A 23,678-nucleotide genomic window follows, 5' to 3' on the forward strand; every position below is an offset into this window, starting at 1 on the left:
CAGCCCAGGCCCCACTGTCAGCTTTTGAGGGAGCCCTTTGAGTCCCAAACCTGTGGCTGGTGAGAACTGAGAGGCAAATCCTGCTCCAGGGGATGTGCTGGCACAGCCACCGGGGCATGGGACCTCAAAGGGCCTCCCATGGGACACTGATCATAGGTTGTGAGATGCTTGGATTAAATCTTCCGTGAGCTTCCCCATCCTGGATTCAATCGAGGTCAGTAATTTTCCTCAAAACTCCAGTAAATACTATTTCACTACAGCTGTGATCCTGGCATCACTGATGGTTCTCCTGAGCCTACCATGTTCCATTCTGCTGAGAACCATTGCTGGGGATGGGGCAGTCAGAAAGGTACACAGCCATTCCCGTATTTTGATGTTAAAGTGGTAGAGGAAACGGTGGAACAGTGGAGTTGAAGTCCCTTGAAAGCTTTTCAGAATATTGGTGTGGTCTGTCTGTAACTTCTGATCTGTGTTAGTAAGAGGTCTGGGTTGGTTTTCTGAAACCTTTTTAATGTTTTTGTCAAGGACAAAGAAAGACTCTTGCACATGGTGGTGTGATGAACACTGAAAATGTACCCATCTCATGTTTTACTTGTGACTGCCTTGATCAATTCCCTAGCACTGGGGGTTGGGGGAAGTTTTCATTCTCTGCCATTCACTCAGATTGGGTTCCCATCTTGGCACAGAGTTGTGCTCCCTGTTAAGTTTATGGACAGTGTAGTTTGGTGCAGGAACCAAACATCCAGATGTGTGCACAGCTGCAGCTTTGAGACACTTGTCTGTTGTGAGGGTCTAAGGGCCATTTCCTGCTACCAACACAAGTCCCAGGAGGCAGAGAGGCTCCACTGCCTCCCAGGGCTCCCAGACCTAACCCAGGAGCAGTGTGCACATTCCGTGTGAAGCTTTTCCAGTTACACCACTGAATCTTCTTTTCCCTGGCATAGCTGACTCACTGCCAGTCAGCCTCTTCTGCCACATGGGTACTTTGCTGGTTTGAGCTGTTTGTTTTAGCTCCTAAGGAAGAGGAAAGGGTCTTGAGACAGGCTGGTGGGCACAAGGATTTATTTGCAGTGTTTATTGTATTTAATGTGCATAGTATATAGGTGCTCAAAAGTTATTTGTGGACAAAAAGAGTAGAAAAGGGGAACTGCAGGGGGAATTGTTCAGCTTCTGGAGTGTGCCTCCAGCACACTTTTTCAACTCAGCACTGGCTGTTACCTCCTGCAACATTTAATGCAACATAAAGACTCTTGTGGGTAAAAGCAGGGCCCTGCAGCTGTGGGCTGTGGAGGAGAGGTACCACTGGAAGAGCCCCTGCAGAGCTGCATCCACCCTGCTGGGCCACACCGGGGAAGGGGCAGCGTGAAGTGTGGGGAGAGGGGCACAATTCCCCCCATACCATGTGGAGCGTAAGTCACGGCCTTGAAGGAGTTGTCAGAGAGCAGAGCAGAGAGCAGGACATGGACGCCAGAAGGAGGGATACCAATGTGGATCTCAGCATATTCCAAGGGTGGGAAAAGAAAAGGATGTATAGCAAAAGTTAGGTTAGGAGTGAGGGAAACAGTAGGGCAGGGAATGATGTGATGTTTCAGAAGCAGAAAATGCTACAGTCATGCCAAAGATGAAGAGGAGTGACGGGACTGAGGACGGCAAAGGACCACAGTGAATCACAAGCAGCTGTAAGTGAGGCTCTGGCAGCTTTCCTGCTCCCACCATTCACTGCCTGTGGTGCAGCAGGATGCTGGCCACCACCTCTGGGGCTCTCCTGCCCTTCCCAGACAGCAAAAACTCCAGCCCAGCTCGCCCTCACCCTCACAAGCTCTCCAGTCTCTCTCAGGCTGGCAGTGCTGCCACCAGGGTATCCTCCCCTTTCTGATCCTATTCTTTTTACAGAGCAGCCCCTGGAAGGCTGTGCCAAGGCTTTGCACATCATTCTTAACCCCAGCACCACACACAATGCTGTCCCCCACACACATGAACCACTCATGGGCTCAGGATCTCCTGCAGGCTGTTGCCTTCTTTCACAAAAATCAGCATTTGCCCATCCTGAGACCAACGCAGGCCTCCTTCTTCCCCAGGCGCCAGAGCTGTCCATCAGTGCAGGATGAAGGACAGTTCTTCCTGTCTGCAGCAGCAGTGTCCCTTTCCCCACCTCTGGTGGTAGCTGCTGTGAAGCTTCCATTGGCAAGGGAAGCTTTTCTTACTTCGATCTCAGGCTGGCCCCTGGAGCAGCAAACCGCACACGTGCCTCAGGCAGGCGGCTGGGGTGTGTGCCAGCAGCAGGAGGATGCTTTGCTTTCTGCTGCACTGGTGCTGCCCCCCTGCCACTCACCCTCCTTTGCAGAGCCCCAGGAAATGCAGTTCACAAGCAAGTACCCAATAAAGGAGAGACAAGCATTTACATTTTATATAAGCGTTTATTTACAACTTGTTTAACAACTGTACACTCTTCTATCGCCTTGGAAGCATTAGTGTATTTGACTGGGAAAAAATATTAAACTTTTTGATTCCAATTATCATTAATGAGGTTTTTTTCGTCTATATACAGGTATGTATATTAATATTGCTACCATAACAATCTGGTAGTTACACAATTTGTAGATGAACTGAAATGGGAAATTAATGTTTTGACACTCTAAGAATTCTTTTACAGAAAATATATCACTGGCAACTTCACAAACAGTTATTACTTTGATAATTGATCAACATTTAATTCAGGACTGTCAAACAAGCTGCTATTAAGAAGGTAAGAGAGTTTTCTATGCAGCACAAATGAAGTTAGTATATCAGAGACATGCTGGAGATCAGCTCTGAGTTGAGAGCTCACAACCACTTCATGACAGAGATGCCAGGCTAATCTAGTTAAAGTAGCCAGCTCCTTGACTGGCTCCACCTGGCATCTCTCTGTTGCATTAGTAAACTCAAACAACTTTTGTCAAGCTAAACACACTTACATATAAATGTCATCAAGGTTCAAGAACAACTGATACTTAGTCTCTAATCTGCACAGACCACTTGGAGAAATGAGGTACTGCTCGGCATCGCTTTGGGACAGCTGTGGAGGCAGGTGCACAAAAAAAGCAATCCCCTCCTGCCCAGCACAGTGCCCTGAGCTCAGGGATCCTGCACCCAGCCTGGCTTGGGCAGGGTGTGGTCCCAGCCGAAGCAGCACAAGCAAATGAAAAACATACCATGCCTTTAACACCCGACTAAAAGAAGTTTTACTAGTAACGCTTGCCCTGACACATAACAAGGGATCAATGTCTAGGATCTGGAAAGACACAAATCCTTCAGCTCTCTGCTGGACTCAGTCTGATGAGATGCAGCTGCCTCTGCTGCACAAGTACTGGACTCATTATCACCAAACCCAAGATCCTGGCTGCAGGCCACGTAAGACTTCACTGTCCCTGGCCCTGGTGGACCAGGAAAAACATATATCCCCATCTGAAGCCTTTACGGACAGCTGTCAGCCAGAGCACCTGGTAGCTACAGTACCTGATAGAGTGTCCAGAAGGGAAACACCACAGCTCTCACTGGGATCCTACTTTTGTCCTTCACTCTGCTGCCTGCTTGAAGCGCACTCCTGCCCGCCCAGCCCCGGCAGCACAGACCCCCGTGCTCTGGCGGGGCACACGTCCATCCCTGCTCCACGTCCCTGTGCACAAGGCCACGGACACTGCGGGATCAGGATCCCTGAGGACTGGACACCATCGGGCACCTCTGCCCCTGAGGGGTGGCTCTGTCAAAGCCCACCTGGCAGGCCAGGGACGAGGCAGGCACTGTGTGTGACCAGAAGAGACTGCAGAGACAAGTGGGCACACTTCTTCAGCGGGGGTGCCCCCACAGCAAACAAGGCTGGGGGTTCTTCCACTGCCCAAACAAGTAAAACTATTCTTGGAGGCAGCACAGTTCGTATCAATGTTTCTGCCAGGATTAAGATCCAGGTGAGCAAGAATGGGGTTTCTCTGTAACTGGATTTAATCAAACCACCTGAGGTACTCAGCATTCAGACTTCTCAGTTTTTCCAGCAAATCCTATGGCTTGAAAGCCCCTTTCCCTGTTTGTTATGTACTAACTCCTATACAATAAACCTCTTAACTTACAACACTACAGCACTCCCTTGTCTTCTGAATCTTGCCAGTACTGGATGTCCAATACAAAACAAAGATACAGTAGTACAAATGTGCAGATATTTAGGAATATTAAATAAGCAGCTTTTTAAATTAATATAGGCAGTACAAAGCATTTTGAGTTACACTGTCTACATATGGCAAATCTTATATCTAAACTTTAAAATACAAAGAAACAGCCAAGCTAGTGCAATTGGAAATTAAATAGCTAAGACTGTGACAAGAGAAAGAAAAAAAGAAAGGAAAAAAACAGTACAGGTGAAAGATAAACGATCCAAATTATAAACTGGCAAGGACAGTCTGCATAATACTGGTGTGTAGGTGACTTTCATACTTATCTCCATTCATGGTCTTTCCTCAGATTGTTTTTAACAATTGTATACAGATTGGAAAAAAAAGTTTCTGAAAGAAACCAACAACACAGCTCAAATGTAGAGAGAAAAATACAACAGCCACAAACTACTGTGTATATACATATTAAGGAAGCAGGCAGTGCCTGTGAACAAAATACCACCCGGTAGTTTGCCTGGCTCGGAGATTATCAGATGAAACTTGCTTGGTTTTCTAAGGAAGATGGGATCGCCAAGCAGCAACTCGTTAGTCATTTCTCCTGGTAAAACACCTCCTTCGCTTTACTTTATTTGTTTAAAGATTCCAAGTGGATCCTTTAAGGGTGCAGGTGCTTTGAAATTTTAACAGTAACCAAAAGGCCTTTTTAGGAACTCATTAAGACTAGATTTTTATAGTTCGGTATATGAAAATGTTGCAGGAAGTCTGTGTGTTAATACTGTTAATCAGAATTAAATAAGTGGACAGGTGGAAGTAAGATGGAGAGCTGACACTGCTCTGTCACTTTGCAGAACGCCTCCTGTTGAGTTGTGAATACAGGATTTCCTCTCTTCTAGCCTCATAGGAGACTTTTTGTGAAGAGAAAGAGTAAGTGGAAGTGGGAAATGGGAAAGCCACTCCCCAGGGTGGTAAGCTTCTCTGCAAGTAGATCCCCCTTTGAAATCAGATGGCCATGAGTCTTAAGTGTAGAACTGGTTAAGTTTTGGTTATGCAGTCTGGACAGAAAAGCAAGTCATGCACTGAACAGTCCCTGTTATAATAATGCTGCAGGTCATGCAACCACATCACTGCAAATAAAAGATAAAGAAGAAAGTTAAAAAGCAGATAACATATTACTGTTGAAAAAAACAAAAAAAACAAACAAAAAAAAACCAAAACAGAGAACAGAACAGGTCTTTTAAAAGCAGTTTAGTTAGGCCACCTCTACTTAAGAGTTGTGCAAATTCATGGGGAAATACCTTAGTCAAGCAACTGTTCAAATTAACAGGAAGGTTACAGGCCAATAATTGGAAAAGCAACAGAATAGCCTTGTTCAATATCTAAGTTTAGCTGTAACTGAACTTTACACACTTCTAAGTAAAATTCTTCAGGGCACCATTCTAAACTAATAAAGCTATGGAAAGTAAGTTTACACAGCAATGAGTAAGTCTCAGGCATTCCTGCTGTCTGTGAGTACAACTTTTAAAACAAAATAAAGTGAAAGGTGCCCACCCAATTCTGCATGTGTTTACAGGCTAAAAGACAATCAAGAGTCACATAAATGTCTTGAGCTCTGAGGGACACTGAAGGCATTTATATTCTATCAGAGCTCATTCTGTGCACAATGCTCAGCATCACTGCCCCGCTGCACTGGCAAGTTCTACCCCTTGCATGCAAATACAGGTTTGAATTGCCAGAAAAGAATGTTCTTGTTACAGTAATCTGAGTCAGTCACCGGGCAGTCAAGAGAGCACTCCACGATGCTGTGGAAGGGAGTCTAAGTTTGGAGGAGAATCGGAGAGGTTGGCACAGCTCTCCATCCTCACTGATGCACCCTTTTTCCTGGCAATGGAATGCTTTACTGACACACCTGCTTTCCCCAGGCAACACACGTGTCCCTCCACAGCACTGGCACAGCACTGAATTGGCATCTTTGTTTTCATATTGCAAAGAGCAAATTGGCTTCACCAGACTGAAATTAGAGCCTGTTTCCCCACTTCCTTCTCCCTATTTTATTGCACTGGTCAAAAATGATTCTAAGAATGCTTCTTGTGATGGGAAAATCCAGGTTAAATAGATAAAAAAGAGTATTTATGCTACAAGTCCTGTAGCTTGTGTATCCCTCTTTTTTTCCTTCTCATTCATCCACCTAGAAGACTAATCATAATAGAAAAACAAATAGAAACACAGAGACACATTATCAAATGGAATAAAAAAATCTAACACATTCAACACATTCAAAGACCTTGAGGGTGGTGTATTTTGAGCAATCATTGTCTTTTAAGCTTGCTTGGCACTGCTTGGTGCATAAAGTTACACAGTTCAGGATTAATATGAAAATCGCTGCAGTTGTTTTATAAAAAATAAAAAGTTCAAGCTATATAAGCATGTACCTATTCTATTGTGTATAAATGAATATAATCTAGTCCTTTAGTTTCATCTGGCTATTATTTAGCTCAAACTTACTATTTTGTAGCACTTCAAGTGTCCTTCAAGTGTTTGTTGCACATACACAGAAGTGACACTTCAGGCTTCTCTTTGAATCAATAGTATTTTTGAGAGGTCTTGTAAACTCAGGACACTGTATTAACTTTCAAGGATGTAAGAAATCATCTGTTAGTGCCCCTTCCTGACTAGTAATTCTTTTCACGTTCTAAAAATAGTTGTCTGCCAATTTCTCTATTTTAAAGCCACCTGCTGAGGTAGCAACACATAGAAGAAAACAGAAAATGCAAGAAAACAGAAATGCAAGATGAGAGGGTAAATTCACTGAGCATAACCTGTCACTGTATCTGCAGCATCTTAGAGACAGATTATGCAACAGACAATGTGTCTAAGGAGTGACAAAGAGAATACAAAGCAGATTATAAATTTTAAAAATTGTGGCCTTATGATGTAATGCTTAGAATTATTCCAAGATTTGACTAATACTGCTAAACTAAAGCTTTAAAAACTGTCTCAAAACCACTGATGCCTCCAGGAAATATGTTTATTCTCCACCTTACTAACCTTTTGTGGCTGTGAACAATAATTTCTTCTTTACAATATTTTAAATTATATAGCTTATGTTACATTCAAATCCAAATCAAAAGTCTGATGGTCTCATTACAGCTATTTTATAAGTCCATAAATACTACACCACTGGGGATTTTCTCCTAAAATTCCATCCACTTTCATGATCAGGTTAACAACATGAGCAGACTAACAGTAACAACTGGGCTTTTATGTTAGCTCTTTTCAAGTTATGTATAATTATAAGGGATTCAATTTCCATTTCCAGAATAAATTACTCTATACCTCTATACTGTAATCTACCCCAACTGGAAATACTTTCTTTTGTAGTGTTTCAGATTTGTGCCATGCTACAGTAGTTAGCAGTTCTTCACAGTGCTGACTGATGTCTGCTTTTTTAACAATTAAACAACGTTTCTCTTTCTGAAATCACCTCATCTGATTGCAAAGGACCTCTCTAATGCAAAGCAATGAATAAAGTCAGCACCAGAGAGGAAAGGCTGCCAAACTGACCTGTATTTCCCTCTACTTGCAGTATTTTTCATGTTGTATGCATCAGTCTCTGACACCCATAGCAGCAAGACAGCTGCAAGAAATTTTTATCTGACAAATGGAATCTGTTTTCAGTCTGGAAATGACACCATATGCAAAGGAGACTGAAGGATATGCAATTTTCCAAACAACTTTATATACACAGCAAACAGCAGCAAACTCCTGATTTGCCACCAGAGCCAATTAATACAGAAATATGCTTCAGGATAGTCCTGCACTACCTTGGCATGGCCCAAAGGTGAAGACAGAATCTGGAGTATAGTGGAGCTGACAGCAACACCACCCCCAGCAGATGAGGACTTTAATTTAATTAGAAATACAAAAATCTTCTTTCTAGCTCAGTAAGCTCAGGTTCTTCTTCATTCATTTTGAAATGAAAACCAAAATGCAAAATGCTGAAAGAATGCTCTTCTGATTTTTGTACTGACTAGTTGATTGCATCTGCGTCCTCCACATTCAGATCGAAGAAATCACACTTTATTGTTAGTTATTGCCTGCTGTATCCTGATCCTCCCTGTCAGGATCACTGACAAACTTCTGCTACTTTTCTGGACTTATAGAGGGAAGGAAACCACAGGAGTAAGGCAATCCAATCAGCCATGCCAGGATATGTTCTTGATTCCTTAAGAGTGACAAACTGGAGGCATGGCTAGAATCCTACCTAGAATATGGTATTTGCTCCAAAAACCCTCACCACTTGGAAGCATATCCTGATAGCTCCTTTTAGCTATTTATTTATGCAATGCCAGCTGAGGAAAATGTCTGCTAAATCTGAAGTTTATCAGTACAATCTTACTACAAAACAGAGTCCACATTCTACCTAAAACACATGTGCAAAACCCCATAAGTCAGTATTGCATAGCTGACTGAGTGCAAAAATACCTCCCTCATCAACCCTTGCAAAAAGTCAATATGTTGGGCAAGAATTAAAAAATCTCTATACAGTAAGTAAAATGGAAATATTGTTTTGCTTCATAAGAAAAAGGGAAGTTAGCCACATTCAGGGTAGTCTTCCTCCAAATCATTAACATGAAGAAAATCAAATGGTGACGTTAAAATACCTTACAACTACCAAATCTACAGAAAATGTCAACACATCAGGAAAATTAAACCCACTCAAAATCATTCAGGAAGCTGTTAAGTAGATAGTCTCATATACTAGAGTGCACAGGAAAAGCAAAAGCCATTTGCACATGTCAAAATACCAAGGACTTTAAAACTGAAAAAAAAATATTAATTTTCTTGACAGTTACACATACCATTTACTATTTGATATCATAATAAAGCAGTAATAGGAATATTCACTGTTAATTCTTTCATACACATATAAAAATGCCAGTGCTCCTTACAGAAGAGAGAAATAAAATGAGTGACACTTGAAAAGGACAAGATTGCCATTAGATTATTTCCAAACAGAATGAAAGGCATCTTGTAGCCATTATATATTTATTTAATTTTGAATACACAAAGTTGTGTATATTCCATACACGTATTTACCTTTTGTTGGGGGCTGTGTTTCTTTATTTTTTTTTTCTTTTACTTATAGAATTTTTTCCTAGTAAGTTGCTAGGAAATGAACTACTTGGTACTTATGAATACTTATGGGAACTTTAGAAAGACAAAAGAAGGTGGCTGGAGTCAGAAGAGGAGAGTAGCATCTGGCTACTCTTTTTTTCTCAGGGAATTTCTCTCTCTTTTGCACTGTGGATGGAACACGCAACCTTTAAATTAAATTACTTCAGTTTTCACACCACTTAGAAAATACATGTTATGATCCAAGTGGTTATGTGTTGCTATCAAGAAAAGAGGGAACCTGAATTTTTTTTTCTCTAATGTCTCATTGGATATGCTAAAAATTCAACTCTCCACAGAAGTACATGAAGTAGACTGCATATCTGAACCCATCATCATTTTAGGTCAGAGACTAAGCTTCAGCTCTAAACAATGAAAATATTAATCCTAAAAAACCCACCAGAATTTATCTGTTATCTTTATTTACCATTAATTAAAATCTGTCAGAAAGATTATTCTGGGCAGATCCTCAGCACATGTCCAGAAAAGTACTCTCACAAACTCCTCAGCTGTTTTACCTCTGATCGGAAGAACCTTTTCTCTTTAAGCTCAATTATAGGGTCTTTCTTCTGTGGTGTGTCAGGACAATACAGCACTGGTGTAGTAATTACCACTACAATATTGATGTAAATAGTCATTCTTGCCTCAGGGGAAAAAGGTATTCCTAAAAAACTTCTCAGAACTATCTAATGAACTGAGAGAATTCTGCTCCATAGGCTGGGGCTTTTCCTCATATACTTTAATTACTCAAGGTAAGACAAATAGGGAACATACACTGGTAACTCCCCTGTATAAATGTTTATTCCCTGGAGTCAGTCTGAGCTCCTTCTTTTTCTTAATACACGCTGATTACAAAGATATGTAACAAGCAAGCAAAATAATGAAGCTGAACCCTTTGAATCAAGAAGCTGTTCTTGTGAAAGAGAAGGTTTAATGATGTTCACCACTTGCATTCATCCACACACAAAGATTACGAATGGATGTATGCAGCAAACTAAAGAAGTAAAGCACTGAAGAAAAGAGGATTGAACTCCTAATTATAAACAGAAGACATAACAAATGAATTACTAGAACCAGACATAAGAGTGCAGTACATTTTTAGGTTTCTATATTCAGCACGAATTCTGGAAAATACCAGAATTTCTACACATTTGTAAGTTCTCAAAGATAAAATAATTGTTCACTTACCTAACAATTACTATGAGCCACAATAAAGCTCAGATGCAATATGAGTTTTGGAGTTTTGTTGCTCTTTGATGCTACATAATGATGCTATCTATTTCTGAAGAGAACTACAGAAAACACTTCAGTGTCTTATGTTCAAGGGAAAAGGAAAGACAGAATCACAAACAGAAGAAAAGCCAACAACCACCAAGAAGCAAAAGAAGCTATGAGATACTGAAAAGTAAAAGCCTAAGACAAGGTTTCTAACCAGCATCTGTTCATCTCCTAACTCTCACTGGAATTAGCCTGTGATCAAATCTTTGGAGGCAAAAGAGTAAAACAAATATTAACATAATCAAAGCAATTACTTTTATTCTAGCGTGCTGATTGTGTTCAAGTTCTTTTAGATCTGCACCCAACAGCAGAAAGTAATTAAATTACTAGATAAATCCGAGAAAAAACTTCCCATTAAGGTTCCATCCCCTTCTTTAATAAATAGCCCTTGGCAGTTTTGTAACAGAAAAATTAGCTAGATTAAAATTAAAATGGAGCTTTAGGTATTCTTAGGTTCTTGCTCTGGGTGATATAAAATGTTGTAACCTCAAACAGGAACTTCAAATTCCCTTAGAGGAGTGGTCTTGCTCCTGTTCACATACAGCATGTGGTATGGAGTTCTGCAAGTCATTAGAATTGATTGCACAATGAGATCCGTAGGAGCTATGGCACACCAACTGTACCATCTAGGTGATTACAGAAAGCACTTTCTATACAGAGCACTTTGTATCTCAGTAAGACACAGCAGACTGAGCATACCACCTCACTGAGCTACAGAAATAATCCACAACTTCCTTTGCATTGTTATCTTTCTGCACACAAGAAACTTGCTATGTCCCATCTCATTTTTGCAAGCCCGTAACAGTCATATACTGCAAAAGTACAGAAAATTTTTAGAAAACCATTTTTTCCCAAATGTGAGGAATAAAATACAAAACTTTAAGTAGAATTCAGCATCTGTTTTCAGGGAAGGGGTGGGGTGCATATGGGGGTGTAATAGGAACTGAAATATTTTTCAGACACATACTGAATGCATTTCTTAGCCCAGATTAAAACAGATTGAGGATAAAACAACAGTACCTAAAAATGTCATTCACCTGTTTATTAGCCTTTAATCTAGGTGTGCTTGTTTTAGTTATCCATTGCTCATTCTACCCAAGTTTTGAATTAAAAGAGACATTCAGATGATTGATAAATGCTAGTATCTTTTCTCTAAAGGGATTTATGCAAAAAGAAACGTCTCCACTTAGAAGGACATTAAGATCAGATGAAAGAATAAATTTATAAATGGACTGCCTGTGCATTAAGAGTCCAAACAGTCTCTAAATAAAAACCAGTCTCTAAATTTAAAACTGACTCACAACAAGATGTATAAATATTGAACTTCCAGCCAATACTCAGGTTCTCTGTGTCTATCAATTCTTTGACAAAAATGATAGGGAATGCACAGAATTGGTCAGGAAAAAAAGCACAACTTTGTAGAAACAGGACCTAAATAGGAGGAGCCTCCATCCACTGATCAACATGAAGGTGTTACAACAGTTAATCAGCTATGCACTAAAAAGGCAGTACAACAAATCACAACCAGTTTCCAACAAAGTCAGCAATAAACTCACCTGAAGGCACTGGTACCATTAGTAAGGCAACGGATACAATTATACCCTGAATCAATATATTAAAAGCAAGTCTTTTAGTGGGGGATGACAACTGGAATACATTAACAATATTAATTGGGGCCTTGATCCATTATTGTTCATCCATAATCATAAAATCTTAAAACAAATGTCCTTTTTAAATGGATGATAGAATAGCAGATTAGCCCATCCTAAATACTTCGTCACCTTTTTAGAATATGTATTTAAGCAAACGCTTGATAAAGAAGAGTGGAATAAACCATTTGAAAATATTAATCTCTCCCAGCAAAAGAGGTAACACCAATTGATAAAGAAAAACCTGGAAAAAGATCATCCTGCCAAGAATAAGAGCAAACTTTGCACTTAGGAGATTAAAAAAACCTCAATCTTTCTTTTTCGCATTGGTGAGATTTTAGTATGAAACATATTTCACAATAATATTATAATCCAACTTTGTATTTCTGTAATGAGATTTCAGCATTTTTCTGAAGCAACAGGATAGGAGATGAAATAAAAAGCAAATTCCCTTTGAAAAAAACAGTCTTATAAAGCATAACAACTCTTACAGGCACAAAAGTACCAACTGCGATGAGAAATCTATATTGTCATATGGCCCACATGAGGTTTTTTGTAAGAGACCAGGCTTCATACAAAAAAGACTGTCATTATACAGCACTCCTCTAGATGCTTTCAAAATTTTGGCACATTCAGAAAACGCGGAGAGAAATGAACTCCAAAAAATATAAGCAAGAGGCATAACAGAGCAATGAGAAAGCATAATAAATCCCTTTCCTGAACAGCAAAATATTAGCAGTAACAAGGGAGAAAGAGAAAGGATGCTGGTTTATTTTCCTTGAATGCTGTCACTTGCAATAGAAGTGGCCTGGATCACAGGGCAGTTTTCTTTCTAAGGGCAAGGCTTCTCTACCTTGCAGTTGCTGGCTGGACATGACCAGGGTAAGATCTCCTTGTGCTCGTGGCTTGCCTTTGTCTAGCCAGGAAGGACTGTCCTGAGCCTGTACTAGCCAGTCTGTCTTCTGCTGCTTTTTTATGCAGAGTCATCCCCTGTGGACAAAGAGAATTTCTCAGTGAATACCAATACAAAACACCTTTATTCATTTACATTTTGTTCATTACTTATCTTCACACTGACTAAACCATTTTGAATTCCATATGCAAAGCATTTTATTTTCAAGGACAAAGGTGAGATATTCTTCCTAATACTTTGTGTGGAACTCTTACCCTTCCCTGCTGTCATTCTCCAGGTTTAGTAACCACCTAATAACTCAATATATGTTTCTCATGGAAATCGGACAATTATTTTCAAAAGGACTTCCCCCAGTTCCTGGCTCCTTTCAGCATGTTGACATAAAAAAATACTTTTCTTCTGAATAAAGTTTAGGTATTGTCATCATCTGTGTAAACACCAACTCCTATGTCAGAAGCACATCTTGAGAGACAGCATGTTCTCATCAGGCAAAAATGCAATTCCTCAGAGCACTCCAGCTGAATTGCAAGTAAGATGAATTGCTTTGATTGTTCACCTTCATTAGAAAAAAAATGGAAGACTGGAAAGTGGTGAATCAAAGTAAATTTGAGGTCTGTAATTTGTGTAAGTGAAGGGCTGGGATCACAAAATAGTGTCTGAGCCATTGCTGATTTTAAAACTTAAAATTACAAACTTATTTTTTTATTTTCCAGAAGGTTATTATAGGAACAGACTCTTACATAGAGATAACTTAAGATTACTAAAAATTGCTTCTGTGTTGGAAAATGCTTTTCAAACAAAAATACTATAAATGAATAAATGCTGTTATAAACATGCCAGAAATGAAAAATATCGACATTTTCTTTCCTGTTTTTTAATTTTCAATTAAAAGGTTTGTGAGATTCTTACCATGTTGTACCAGGCACTAACGATAAATTTCTCCTCCATTTCTCTTTGACTTTTTGTTTTCTCATATTCTTTCTATAAAACAAAGTAATCCATATATTTAAAGCCAAAGTATAACAGAAGTATTAGTCTCTAACTAAAAAACAATGAGTTTTTACGCAATGATTACTACCTCCAGGGAATGAAGCATTCTGTCCCGCTCCTGCAACTGATTTTTCAGTGCCTGAATCTCAGGAGCAGCACCCTGGTTCTGTTTAGGATCTAATGTGCGGATGACCTGTAAGAGAAAACCAGTTTGATTTTTATTAAATTCAGCAAAAGCAATCTTGTTAGGGAATTAAAACCTTTAAAGTCAGGCTAAAAAATAAAAAAAGTAACTTAAAATATATCTACCTCTCTCATCAACGGTGACATATTAAGAGCATCTGAACAGGGCCCTCTTTTACAGGACTAGGAAACAAAACTACTGACAAGAAAAAGTGATACCTAAAAGATTCAGTTTCCCAGATGCACACCTGCAGTTCCTAATGGATGCTACATTTCCTTGGGGCCATAGTGGCAGAAATAACTTCTATAAGGTTTCTCTTACCATGGCTATGATTTTCCTGCCTGTCAATTTCTCCTGCTTGAGGAAGAACTGCTTCTGTCCTTATGGATATTTGCCATGCTTCACCTGCCTGGGGTACCATGTGCTTCTAGGTAGCCCTGTTAAGCCAAGAAGTACTCTGTGGTACTGTGCATAATTGTTATGCTACTAAAAAGATGAAGGGACATCATTACAGTTGTATGTGTCATCCACGAGTGCAAGCAAACAGAGCTAAACCAAGAACAAATCCAGCAAACTGCCTGAATTATTAAGCCTTTAATAGAAAATGGCTTGAAACTCTTTAACAACCTCTGGCTATACAGAAATAGACATCTCTTCTTTTATCTTTCTACCTATTTCAGAGTTGTGTCCAGATGCTGAAATAAAACAGTGCTTTAAAAGTAAGTGAGATATTTTTACAGTATAGTAAACATATAAATCCTATGAGGAGTGGTTGAGAGAGATGGGGGTTTTTATCCTGAAGAAGAAATAACTCTGGAGCTCTTATCACTCTCCACCTGAAAGGAGGTTGTAGCCAGGTGGGAGTTGTGGCCTCTTCTCCCAAGCAACCCTGCACCTAACCCATCAATAACAACAAAAATGAACAAAAAGACCCAACCACAAACCAAACACAAATAAAATGAAAGCTGATAAGAAGATTACAAAAAATCAATCTAAGTAGTTAATGCTACTGTCCTATAAAACACCCTTTAGTAACACAGTACATACAAATATACAAATGTACAAATCTTACTGAAAAGGGAAATGCTGTCTCTCAGGGGAATATACTCTAAGACACAACAACCAGTATAAAATGCAAGGGTAGGGAGGGCAGAGGGGAAATTTCTTCCTGAGACATTTCACAAGAAGTCATTCAGGAAACTCCACAGAAGTAAAGGAAGAAATCAAGTTTTTGCCAAATTAGGAACCTACTTGCAGATTCCAATGTAATGATATGGCTTTAAAGACTCAGATATGCTTTTAAGACACTCAAAATAGCAAAATATAGTAAGAGAAGAAATGGGACTATGATTAAGACCACAATATTGCCATTTCAAAGCTATAGTATACTCTTATCCCTAGTACTTAGTCACCTTTTGACAGAAGCATATATTTAATAATAAAGGCAAAAGAGAATGCTGAACATCAGCAGAGAAATCTAACAACTACTGCAGGCAATCCAGTCAAAAAGATGACTTTACTGCAAAAAAGCATCAATTAAAGAGTCTCAAAAATGGGGTAATCTTTTGCATAATTAATCAGTATTAAATACTGAAACAATAAGATGATAACCAATGGAGCTTCCTTCTCTTTAACTTGTTAGTGTGTATGTAGCTACCTCCTTCATTTTTACTCCCACACAGTGGGCATGCAATACAGTTTGACAGGTGTGGAATACATCTACTTACGCTTTTGGCCTTTTCCAAATATTTTTTGTATCGTTCTTCCATTTGTTTCATTTCCTCCTCCTTTTTCCGTAGAGCTTCTTGTAATTCTTCAATTTTAAGTGCTTTATGTCAAAAGATGCACACATTGGACAATAACATCAGTATATCATGCATATTTTTATATTTTACAACAGACACATCAGACACAGCTAAAACATATTTCAGTTAAGAAAAGCTGACATAAGAAATCTGATGTGGCAGGTATCACAGATTTAATTACTGTATAGCTCAGAAACACATTAAAAATATATACTCCTATAAAATCTCAAAAAAGATTTTTTGGGATATAATTTTGCTTTTTAAAATTCTGAAAATAAAGAGAAATGGAATCATAAAGCAATCACATCACTGAACACATTTAGAAAATGGTATTACTAATGACTTACAGCTACTATAATATCTTAGCATGTATTGCAGGCAAATATTATTTCTATTATTTTACGGAAGTGAAATAATTCCTAAGAGGCACAACTCCTGCATAAATCTACTAAAATGTAACGTGAATATACTAAATTTCATTTCCCTTTAACATTTTCTTAAGCAGCAATTGAGACCAGTAGGACAATTTAATTGCACAGATTTTTCCTGTGTTGGTATAAGACTATGTCAAGCCACTACTACTTCTACATCTTCTATACAACTTCTCAGATCTCAGAAAACAAAATGATATTTTTTGTATTTTTTTGCTCCATCCCACTATGAATAAAATAATTTTACCACAAACCAGAAAAGCTGCCATTGGTTACAGTCTTTTGCCCCATTCTAAAATACCTAGTCTTTTGAAAAATCCAGACTACCTCCTTCATTACTTCTCTGGAAAAAACGTAGCAATAATGTGCTAAAATCCAACTAGACACTGGGTTCTGCATATCCTCTGAGCAATATGATATACATCTCACATTCTCTTTGACCAGTAAAAGAAAATTTGCTCAAATTACAACACATTTTTGAAAACACATTGGAGGAATATATACTGGAAGTAAAAATGAGTCAGTGACAACAGCAAGGGTCTTCTAAATTAGGGTCTTATGAGACATGGCAATTATGGACAGCTGAGGTTCAACAGCAGTGAGCTGGCTTTTCTATGACCAATGTCCCTGGGGTTTGGGACTAGGTGATCTTTAAGGTTCATTCTAACCTTTTAATTCTGTGATTCTATGATTTCTTACTACAGTGTTTCTAAAATGTGATTCCCATGCAATTCAAGTGTTAAAAGCATCTTTTTGGTCACCCTAGTTTCCAGAGATATTAACAACATACGTGTCACTTCCACTAAAAACACACATTTTGCTTACCTGACACCTCCTTTAGGTATTATAATTAAAGATGTTGCACCTGAAGTAATTTACAAAGAAAAAAAATGGACTGCATAGGTAACTCACAACTGTTGTTGCATCTTGGTTCCAAATCTTCAATAATAGCTCGTTTCTTCTGCAGCTCATTGTTAGCTTCATGGAGCTTCTCACTGTTACAAATCACAGAAGCACATATTGTTTCCCCAGCAGTATTACTGTGCTTGGAATCAGCACTAAGTAGAACAGAAAATCCTCAGAGAGCAATTATTTCTAGGGGTATGATTGATTTTCTTTTCTACAGAGCATGAGGACAAGTGACAATATCGTTAACTAACAAGTAGAAATACTTGTTAGTTAACATGAAAAGCATTGTTTTTTATGGATAACAGCAACAACAAACAGTTTCTTTGTCAATAACTGTACTTAATTTAGAACTTAGCGTTAATTGTACAATGAGGGCCTAAAATTAATACTTGTAACTGATATTACATTGAGGAAAGAATCGCTAAACCCAAAAGCAACAGAAACTGCTTTTTGCAAGACAATCAAAAATTTAGGTAAGTAAAAGATGTGCAAAAAAGCACAATAAAATGACAGCACTTCCCAAAGTATTACTTTTATTCCATAGTGTATATCAAAGAGTAAACAAACTAATTTTGTTTATAATAACATCCTTCCCTCAGAATAAAATTACTTAGTTCTCCTGAGCAAAGATTTGAACAATGTTAAGCAAAGTTTTCTACCCAACACAAGATGATGGCTCCCTCATCACTCTTAATTTCACAATGGTTTTCTACAGGAAAAAATAGAATCTGAACAGCAGATTCCCAAATATTCTTGTGTTATCTAATTTCTCTTAGTTGCATATTTTCCAGATCCATCACTGTCTGCCTTTCTCACTATAAGGAAAAACACGATTTCAAACTGCAAACAAAATACGCAAACAAAAATACTTACAGATGTTCTTCAAGTTTCTTTTTCAGAAGAACTGACTAAAATAGAAAATTAAATGTTTTATTTTAATGTATTGCAAAGCATTAATGTATTTTTAAAATTATTTTCAAACATGCAATTTTAACATTCCAATCAAAATCCAACTTTTTAACTTTAGTTTTAGATTACAACTGTAAAGTTTCTGTGGTACCTTTCTCTTCACAGCTGTGTGACTTCAGAAAAATTAGAACCCTTTAGAACTTTACAAATATTTTCCCAGGAACTAGATCAACAAAAGTCAAGATCCATAAATGACAGAATTGAAAGGCAGTTGTTTAAATTGTTCAGTCTTTTGTATTGGAAAGTGCAGCAAAATTTGCAAGAAGAGCTATTGCATTGCAACTTGCATGAAGACGTAGCAAATTAGTTGAAGTAAATTCCCATCCCCACAGAAACTAAGAGTAGAGTATTTCTAACTGCAGTGTAGCAAAAAAGTCACTTTTTTTGTGTTTTTTTTATTGATTACAGACACAAAAAAAATCACTGTACAACTTACAGTGTTCCACTTCCTGATTTAACCACATTTAGATAAGCTCTTGGAATAAAAACTTTGAAGTAATTTTTAGATTTTAAACTCACTTCATACACAGTGAGTATTTTTAAAAAGAAAAAAAAAAACCACACTCAATAAATGTCTATGAACTGAAAGTAGTGTTAAGTAAATAGAAAGCCATACTCACAATAGCCTTGAGCAGAAGCCCATGCCAAGAAACAGAGATGACATTAGTATAAAGCAAAACAGCAGCCAACAGAAGAAACTATTTAGAAAGTCATGAACAGAAAAAGTTAAAGCTATGCATTTTTTACGCATGTGCAATTTCTTCCTCTGTTCTCATGAGCAACTTTCATCTTGTAACATTTTCTAAAACATGTAACTAAACCCAAAAATATAAAAATAATAAAGAAGAACACTTACAAATCATTGTGTTTAAATCAGAATTCTAAAGGAAAGCAACTGCTATTTAGGAAAGTAATTTTAAAACAAAAATCATGTAACTAAGAAAAAAAACAAGGAAAACAGCCAGTCTGTTGGGCTAGAACTAGAATTAAGAGATGCAGGTGTTTTTGTGGTGTGATGCTGAATTGTGTTATTGCCACACTGACTGAATACAAAGCAAATGTAGAATATTTAAAACTGCAGCTGTGTTTTTAGTTTGTGTTTGTACAGTATTAATCACATGGGAGGGTTAGCATGTGACTGATGGTCCACAACACCATCAAAATACAAGATAAAATAATCAACAAAATTACTTCATTGTTTTTCTCCGATGTTCTTTATACAAAGATTTAATCACCTTGCTAACAGAAAAAATTACAGTGTGCACTCAAAAAGCTTTTTAGTTTGGTTCTACTTCAAAATACTGTCTTTGATCACATTCCTGGGGCATGTTTTCACATTACTACAAAAGAGATTTTCTTACTGCATGACAAGAAAGGTGGGGAGCCATAAAAACAAGTCAACACAGCTCTACTGATTTCACAGTCAGAAATTTGCAGCACCTAAGGATCTGCAGGTTTTTGGCTTTTTTCTTTTTCTGTAGTCTTCTGAACAGCTGCAGCAAAACTCCCCTTTTATGTAACAAAAAAATATCTGTATGCCTCTTTATCAGTCACAAATAATTTGAACTGTCCCCATCACTCGTATCTGATCATTTAGGGGACTACTGGCTGACAAGAAAGGGAAAAACCTGGAAGCAGTTCCCATTTCCCTAAGGTAATAACATCAAAATTGAACTCAGCTTTTTTTTTTTTTTTTTTTAATCCTTTATTTGCACTTGGGTTTATCTTGAAACAGACACAACTACTAAACAACACTGACTCCACTGGTGTATTATTTACCTAGCATCTGCACTGTTGAGGAAGTAACCTCTCTTTCAGCTAGATAGATCATGTTTTCACACCCAAATGACTAAAAGAAGCAGAAATGAGTTTACCCACATTAACTGACTCAAGACACATGATTAAGAAAGAGACGAAAGCACTCAATGTACCATTCTTGGTAACCAAACATCCCATATATACTTAGCAGAAAAAAGTCAGACAGATCATTCTAAAAATGGGCAAATATTACTTCTGGGTTTTTTTTGCAGTATCAGTAAGCTTTAAAGACTTGTACAAATGTAAAATGTAATTACTATAGTTGCTGTTCTCTCATAGGGAGAGAACAAGTCTTTTTGCTTGAAGTTCCTTTCATGCTTAAACAAACCAAAGGAACAAATCTGTCCCATTTTTCAGAGCAAAATTTGATTTTATTTTAGATAAAAGTTAGGGACAGATGGTACAGTTCTGGCCTGAGGTTAAACTAACTTGGCAGGGTGTGGGAAACTATGGGTCATCGTGTCAGAAGACTGCTGGATGACATCTATAACACTGTGAGGTGATGAAAATCACAAAACAGCACCATGATGGATGGTCAGATTTTCAAGAATGTTGAGAGTAATGACAGAATGGCTTGGGTTGGAATGGACATGGTCCAACCCCCTTCAATAAGCAAGGACACCTTCAACTAGATCAGGCTGCTCAGTGCCCTGTCCAACCTTGCCTTTAATATTCCATGGAGGGGGCACCCACAACTTCCCTGGGTAATTTGTTCCAGGGTCCTACCAAATGAAAAAATGGCTGAACTTCATGGCTAACTGAAGAGGTAACAGAATTCTGGGGACCTTTTAGGGAGGTGCTAATCAGCATGTAAAGCGAGACTGCCTGTGTTACATTATGGAAAACATTAGGCGTGGGATGGATTTAACAAGCGGGGCAGAAGTAACTAAAGGCAGGGTGTTTATATAGGAAGGGATTAGGGCAGAGAACAGGAGAACAAAGATGATAAAAGACAGTAGTAAGACATGCAAATTATGTAGTCAAAACTGTTCAGGTAACTTCTGAGTAGTCCCACATGACTACTGCATTCTGGAGGACAATAAATCAAACCTATTCTGAGCACACCAGACACATCTGAGTTGATTCTGTAGTCTGAAAGAATGGAGTAAGGAGGCCTTTGCCTGGCTAGCAAGGTAAGTAACACTCAGAATGGACTAATCATGCATCCCAACAGAATGTGTCAGTGCCCATCACAGCCTAGCAGCACACAGCTGCCTTCCACTGCACTTCAGTACAAAATCAAAACTGTTTGCCCTTGTGGACTTTGGCACAGAGCATGTAACACTACAAGGGCACTTGCTTGCATTACAACACTACCTCTACACCTTTTTGGGCATGTCTAAAAATAACTTCAGCTTTAAAACAAAACAAAACTTAAAAAAAACAAACCAAAACAAACAAACAAAATCCTCCAACAAACCTGTGCTCTCACCATACATTTCAGGACTGAATTAAAATGAATTTTCTGGATTGAATACATTTACCGTGTAAGCATGTAAAAATATGAATCTCAGTGCATTTGTGTGGAAAAATAGCAAAAACCAGAGGAAATTAGCTGAAAATTATGTACTGGTGAACTGTATACTGTGTCTCTCCTATTGCTTTTTCTTATGCTTCTGAAGAATCACTCTTTTTGTATGCCTATCCTACAGATAACTCAAGTAGTCTCAGCCCAACTTCCACCTAGTTGAGCAGCTGGGTTTAACTTCTGGGATTTACTCTGCTTTACAAGGGAGATTGCATGAGGAGACCACAGTGTCAGAGATTCTTGCATCTTCAACATTTCAATGAATCTACACTCACTCTTTTGCTTCCTTAAGAGTAAATTAAATCCTACAGATCAAACTCAGCAAAATAGGCCATGGGATCAGTACCTATAAATTACCACGCTATGGTCAGACCAACACAGTCACACACTAAATCACTCACCCAACCAGACCATTCAAAGGGACACAATTAAAACTGCAGCAAATAAAGCTGAATACAATTTGACAGAGATAATTTACAATACTCAGTATCTGAAAAGAATTCTTTCATATTCTTTTTCACCCTGAAAAGATTTTGGCCAATAATCAAGACAACAAAGAATATCTCAGAATAGACCTATTTTAACGTGCATTCTAAAACACATTCTAAGTTACTCAGGAAAATAATCTTGATGGAAATCAACCCAGTGTTTAACATGCATACCATTTATTCTGAAAATTTAAAGGGTAAACTCAATTTAACAAACTCTTAAATGAACACAACAATCTAATAAAAAAACTTTCACTATTGTATATAAATTAGTTAAAACAAACCCACAAAAAATAGAAAGCAGCACATTATAGTTTGTTGCCAGTTAGCAACATGATACACTGAGATTGTGAGCATAAACTATGCACGTACAGTCCAACAAATCTCTGTTTTCAAGAAAGTTCTAGAGCTTCTTTTTTGAAATACAGGAGAAAATAAACAATTTTTGAGTGGAAGCCTGAAAGTTGTTTTCCACACTAACTCAGCTAGATGTGTATTCTTACATTTAAAATAAAGTTAACCCTGTATACAGAAACAGAAAATGCTACATTGTGTTGAGGGCCTAATTATTTGACTTCTTTTTTAGTTTTGGTCTGCCTGGCTTTTTTTATTCTGAGATACATTTACATGAAGAATTAAAGACCTTCCAATGGCTGGAAAGGCCTTAACTTTCATTAAGAAAACTAAACCAAAACAACTTCAGATGCTTTATTCATGGAGAATCAACATTTCCTCAGTTTCCTGCAAAGCTCTCTATTCTATTTTAATGATGAGTTTTCTATTGCAACAGACACAACTATTCAAATAAAATGTGTGATACCTTGTCTACATAGGATGGTTTTCTATTCTAGACAATTGTCTTACACCCTAGAGAAGCAAAATTTATTGCCAAGACCATACAAGTAAATACACAAAACTATTCAAAATCTCAGTTTGTATAATCTTTTACTTTTCTTTTGTTTACAAAAAGGTGAAAGTTTCAAAAATGGTAACTACTTGAATGTAAGGTTGATGTACATTTCTACTTACATCTTCAGCTTTTGAACCTTGATCCTGCAAAGATTTTTGTAGTTCTTCAACCTGGGACTGTACTTCCAGAAGTCTCTGATTTACCAATCTAGGAAAGAGACATGATTTGTTTTTCAGAAAAAAAAAACAAACAAGAACTGCAAGAGGAAGTCTCAGATTTTTAGTATCCAGTGTTTTCAGATCATCTACACAAAAAAAAATGCAATATTGTAAATTATTCACAAAAAATTACAGCAGTAGTTAAAAGCTCACAGCAGTTCCAGAGATTATAACATCCAGATGTTCATTCATAACATTATCATATTCCTCAAGGACAACATAAATGCATGCAGAAATCAGTTGTATCAGTTAAATCAGTTATAGAAGTACATGC

The 23,678-nt window shown here is 37.9% G+C and overlaps 1 protein-coding gene across 6 annotated transcripts in view; it reads right to left on the reverse strand.

The window, feature by feature from the left end:
• Nucleotides 1-2,397: 2,397 nt before the first annotated feature.
• Nucleotides 2,398-23,678, reverse strand: part of HOOK3 (hook microtubule tethering protein 3) — an 83,412-nt gene continuing 62,131 nt past the window's right edge. For 4 of the 6 annotated variants that reach the window (XM_021534800.4, XM_021534796.4, XM_085566496.1 and 1 more), the window contains 9 exons: nucleotides 23,306-23,393; nucleotides 19,063-19,140; nucleotides 18,347-18,381; nucleotides 17,477-17,559; nucleotides 16,056-16,156; nucleotides 14,233-14,337; nucleotides 14,064-14,135; nucleotides 13,095-13,231; nucleotides 2,398-5,266 (listed from right to left, as the gene is read on the reverse strand). In XM_021534800.4, the coding sequence (XP_021390475.2) occupies nucleotides 5,251-5,266; nucleotides 13,095-13,231; nucleotides 14,064-14,135; nucleotides 14,233-14,337; nucleotides 16,056-16,156; nucleotides 17,477-17,559; nucleotides 18,347-18,381; nucleotides 19,063-19,140; nucleotides 23,306-23,393 (715 nt within the window). In that variant the 3' untranslated portion in view covers nucleotides 2,398-5,250. Of the gene's footprint in view, nucleotides 5,267-11,619; nucleotides 13,232-14,063; nucleotides 14,136-14,232; nucleotides 14,338-16,055; nucleotides 16,157-17,476; nucleotides 17,560-18,346; nucleotides 18,382-19,062; nucleotides 19,141-23,305; nucleotides 23,394-23,678 lie in introns of those variants that run through there. The other 2 variants (XM_021534798.4, XM_021534799.4) reach the window with 2 other exon arrangements.

Source organism: Lonchura striata, chromosome Z (genome assembly GCF_050655825.1).
Source record: "Lonchura striata isolate lonStrDom1 chromosome Z, ASM5065582v1, whole genome shotgun sequence".
NCBI classification, from domain to species: Eukaryota; Metazoa; Chordata; class Aves; order Passeriformes; family Estrildidae; genus Lonchura; species Lonchura striata.